General features: G+C 45.1%; 1 protein-coding gene across 5 annotated transcripts in view; it reads left to right on the forward strand.

Annotated features, from left to right (window-relative positions):
* The window catches only part of csgalnact1a (chondroitin sulfate N-acetylgalactosaminyltransferase 1a), a 32,492-nt gene extending 29,988 nt beyond the window's left edge, over positions 1-2,504 (forward strand). For all 5 annotated transcript variants that reach the window (XM_081702067.1, XM_035535538.2, XM_035535537.2 and 2 more), the window contains one exon: positions 395-2,504. In XM_081702067.1, the coding sequence (XP_081558193.1) occupies positions 395-693 (299 nt within the window). In that variant the 3' untranslated portion in view covers positions 694-2,504. The remainder of the gene's footprint in view (positions 1-394) is intronic.
* Positions 2,505-4,083: the final 1,579 nt, after the last annotated feature.

Below are 4,083 nucleotides of genomic sequence, written 5' to 3' on the forward strand. Positions count from 1 at the left end.
AAGACCAGTAAAAGGCCAGTAAAGACATCATTAGTCGATCTGGGTTCAGATGCAGTGCTGTGATTCTGCTCTTTCAGCGTTTGGAATGGTCTGTGCACTCCTCAGCAAAACGGCAGCACTAACCATCAGAGAGTGGCAATATACTATTGGGTCATTTGCCCAAGTTTGTGTTTGTTGCAGTTTCTGTTCATATAACGTTCAAACTGCCAGCTTTAGTGCCTGTCCAGTCTACAAACACCTTTATTGTGTCTGAGCTCTGTCTGACCTCTCAAAAAACAAAAGCTGTCATCTTTAGGAAAGTACAGGCAGGACAGAGCAAATGTAACAGCACACCAGAAACAAGCGTGCGCGACACTGTTGGCTAATTAAGCTGTGTCCTGTCTCATTCTCTCAGGTGGGTTTGACGTGGACATTAAGGGGTGGGGCGGCGAGGACGTACACCTGTACCGGAAATACCTCCACAGCAACCTGCTCGTGGTGCGCGCACCCTCACGCGGTCTCTTCCACCTGTGGCACGAGAAACGCTGCGCCGATGAGCTGCCCCCGGATCAGTACAAAATGTGCATGCAGTCCAAAGCGATGAACGAGGCCTCTCACGGACAGCTGGGAATGCTGCTTTTCCGGCACGAGATCGAGGCTCACCTCCGTAAACAGAAGCAACGCAGCGGCGCTAAAAGGCTTGAGGGACAATAATGGGTAAAGATGTCAGAGAGAGAGAGAGAGAGAGAGAGAGAGAGAGAGAGAGAGAGACAGACAGACAGACGCGTAGGCCTAGAAGAGTGGAACACACACACACACACACACACACAAGATAAGCGGACGCGCCAGAACAGCACGAGGCATTATAAACTGACATGGTGAACAGATAAAAGCGCGCGGCCAGCTGGCCAAGTCTTCGGGGACTCCTCCATGGTTTATGGCGTTATTATGCTGTGTTAACGGATTTATTACAGGGCCACAGCAACACATAATGCACCGCAACAATAGGTCGGAACGGGAGACAGGAATGTGTCAGCTCCTGTAACGCGACTAGAGTGCCCTCTATTGGTCTTTGGAGGAAACGCAATGATCGATACAGTTAAGGATTTATGGATTGTGCAAGAACGATCGTTTTTCGTGTTTTATTTTTCTTTTAAAATCTGAAGCGGGGCGTTAATGTTTGGGAGCAGCAGCTTTTCACATGTCACACGGAACAAGCCCGTTAACTGGTGTTTAGCTGCAACCCTGCGACACTTGTCCACCCAGGGGGGCGCTGCTGCGACAGGATTTAAACGAAATTATCCTGAGGCCTGTATGGCCTTCTGTAGCCTATAGAAAAGATACCCGATTAGCCGTAAATAAATAACAACGCAGGGTAGTAAAATATTTTATTACTATCCTCAGATGCGTTTTTCTATACGGATTAAAACCGCCAATGAGGTTTTAAAAAGACGCGAGTGAAAGAGAAGGTCGGATGGTTGGATAGGTTGCTCAGTCCAGCGCCTCCTCCATCCTGGCTGCTCTAGTTGATTATGAGCGACAGGAGAGATCAATTAACGAGCTGACGGAGACCTTTAACGGCCAGTAACCGAGATCCCTGATGTAGAGGTTTAACGAGTGGTTCACAGAACTACGATTTTAATCGTTTGTTTGTTTCCTTTCCTTTTGCTATGAGGCCTACTTCATAATTGACATGTTATCTCAGGCAGGAATTATTGAGACGGTTTATGCCGTTTTTGCATAGAAGAAAAAAAATCAAACAAACAACAAATTAAATAAATATTACTGCCACCTATTTTTGCTAAAGCCCATGAAAAGAACGTTCATCTACAACTGTTCCATAACTAATAGGAACATTAGAGGTCGGTTTTCGGTGTAGTCTGTTTTCCCAGTAAGAGGCGAGGACTTTGGTGTTTAAATATGATTTTTGACGCTTTGTGTTATGAAATCAACTCGAATCAAGGTGAATTGCATATGATATGTTTATGAGCTTCCCAAATTAACACAAATCGTAGGAAATTTAGGAATCTTTTTTTCACTGATTGGGTAACTAAGATCTCATATTTAAGCCCACATGACGAGGCCAATTTAAGAGGCTTATCATGAGCTGTACTGAAGTGGAGCACAGCCCGTTTAAAGAACGAGGGCATAAATAAACCGCCCAGCACACCCGAAAGGGGCACTTTGTTGCAGTACCTTCAGCTGAGCACGAAGACACACACAAATGAAGCGGAAGCTCGGAAAATGTGCCAAGAACAATAGTGACAGCTCCGCTGTTTGATTAACTCCTAGATCAGACGAATGCGGTTTTTTTTCCTGTTGGATTTTATTTAATACATCGAACTGTTGTGTATAACTAATATTGTGACATGATAATGAGAATTTTACTTATCAAATGTTTGGACCAAGATTATTTGCTTATTTAATAAAATTAAATTTTAGACTAATTACCTTATTTTATTACTGTATTTAAAGTATTCTAGATTATGGACAATTTTTAAATAAATGATAGTTATAAAAGGCAACATTGTAACTTTGTTTTAAATCATAGCCTAATGCGGTGATTTGCAGCTCAAGCCGAGAGGCCTCGCAGCGCTTCTGTTGACCTGAACCGGAACACGTGCGTTGGAACAGGGCAGTAGGCTCCACGCGGGAGCTGACAGCCCTCCAGTTGAGCGTGTTTAAGCAACTGCTTAGCCAATCTTCACCACTAGATGGAAGCAGCGTATCATTTATTTATTTATTTATTTATTATTTTAAAAACAAGGTTTATCTATTGCGTTTCAGACTCTGGATTTTACCGCCTGCTGCACTGAAAAATGTTAATATCTGAGAAATATAGCGAAATGAATATAGCAAATTAGATAATAAGACAAAATCATGTTTTTTTTTTTTCCCTTTGGTACTTTCTTGTGTTTGTCACTGCATCATGCACCCAAATTTGCATGGATCAAGGGAACTCGAGATGACATACATTTGAGATTCTTAATGGTAAACACACATATACATGTTAAGAATATATCTGTATTATTTATTTGTTTATCTTTTTGAGCATATGTGAAACAGGGTGACATCAAACATTGGCAAACTAACACACAACGTCCAAACACCGTGTGTTTATGGATATGCAAATGCTCATTTCTGTCTTTTTTGCCCCAACCTTTTATCCCTCCAGCGAGGTAGGCGGGAACAGGGCTTATGCGTCTGCGTGCCGGGTTTAGATCACGAAGGAAATCAATGAACAAGTGGTGGAATGCTTACCAAAGGAATAACGAGCAAGGAAACAGGCCACACCCCTCCCGCCAAAAGAGGTCCTTTTACTGCTGCGCTATTCCAAAGGCTCAGAATAAGGTTATTCTCTCCCTTTGAGCTTTATAACCACAGTTACATTTGGGGATCTAAGCGGGCATGAATACCTGAACCGAATAAGAAAGGCAGTCTCCTCACTAAGCGTTGGAGACACCGGCTGAAAGGCATATATATACATGCATACATACATACAAACATACATGCATGTAGCCACGAATTTCTATCCATTTTAAAACAATACACACGACACGTAAACATTTCCTAAAGACATGCAGGAGCCGTCTTTAGGCCGTTCTCCACTAGCGGGTGGGAGGAGCAACTGTAGACAGGCGAGTGCTTCCGCGTGACCCGTCAGGCTCCACCCTGCGGCGCCTGGCTTCCCCGTGCGCAGTGCGCAGCGCAGTCCCGGTTCGGTAAGGCCGCTGGCTGGTCTCGGCTTCGCTCGGTTTAGTTTTCGGCTCTGACATGGTCGGCGCGCGTGAAGGGAACGGCCACGCAGCTCTCGCTCACGTTCCGTCGCCATTACGTAGTCGAGGTGGTGTGTGCTGTCCTCGCGCGCGCAGGCGCTTCATTTAGTCAATATTTCCAAATTTGTTGACCGACGGCTCTCGCTGAAGGCCACGCGCCTTGCCTTAACTGGAGCTCGCGGACACACGGAGGATCACCGACGATGTTCGAGACCCGAGGCATTCCCTTCGTTCTGCTCGACGTTGCCTGTCTTGTACTCGGTATGTATCCGCGTCTCGCTTTGTGACGTTCTCAATTGCGCCCGCGCTTGTGTTTACGCTAGTGTTC

This window comes from Electrophorus electricus, chromosome 19, assembly GCF_041902795.1.
Source record: "Electrophorus electricus isolate QZ-2024a chromosome 19, ASM4190279v1, whole genome shotgun sequence".
Classification (NCBI taxonomy): Eukaryota; Metazoa; Chordata; class Actinopteri; order Gymnotiformes; family Gymnotidae; genus Electrophorus; species Electrophorus electricus.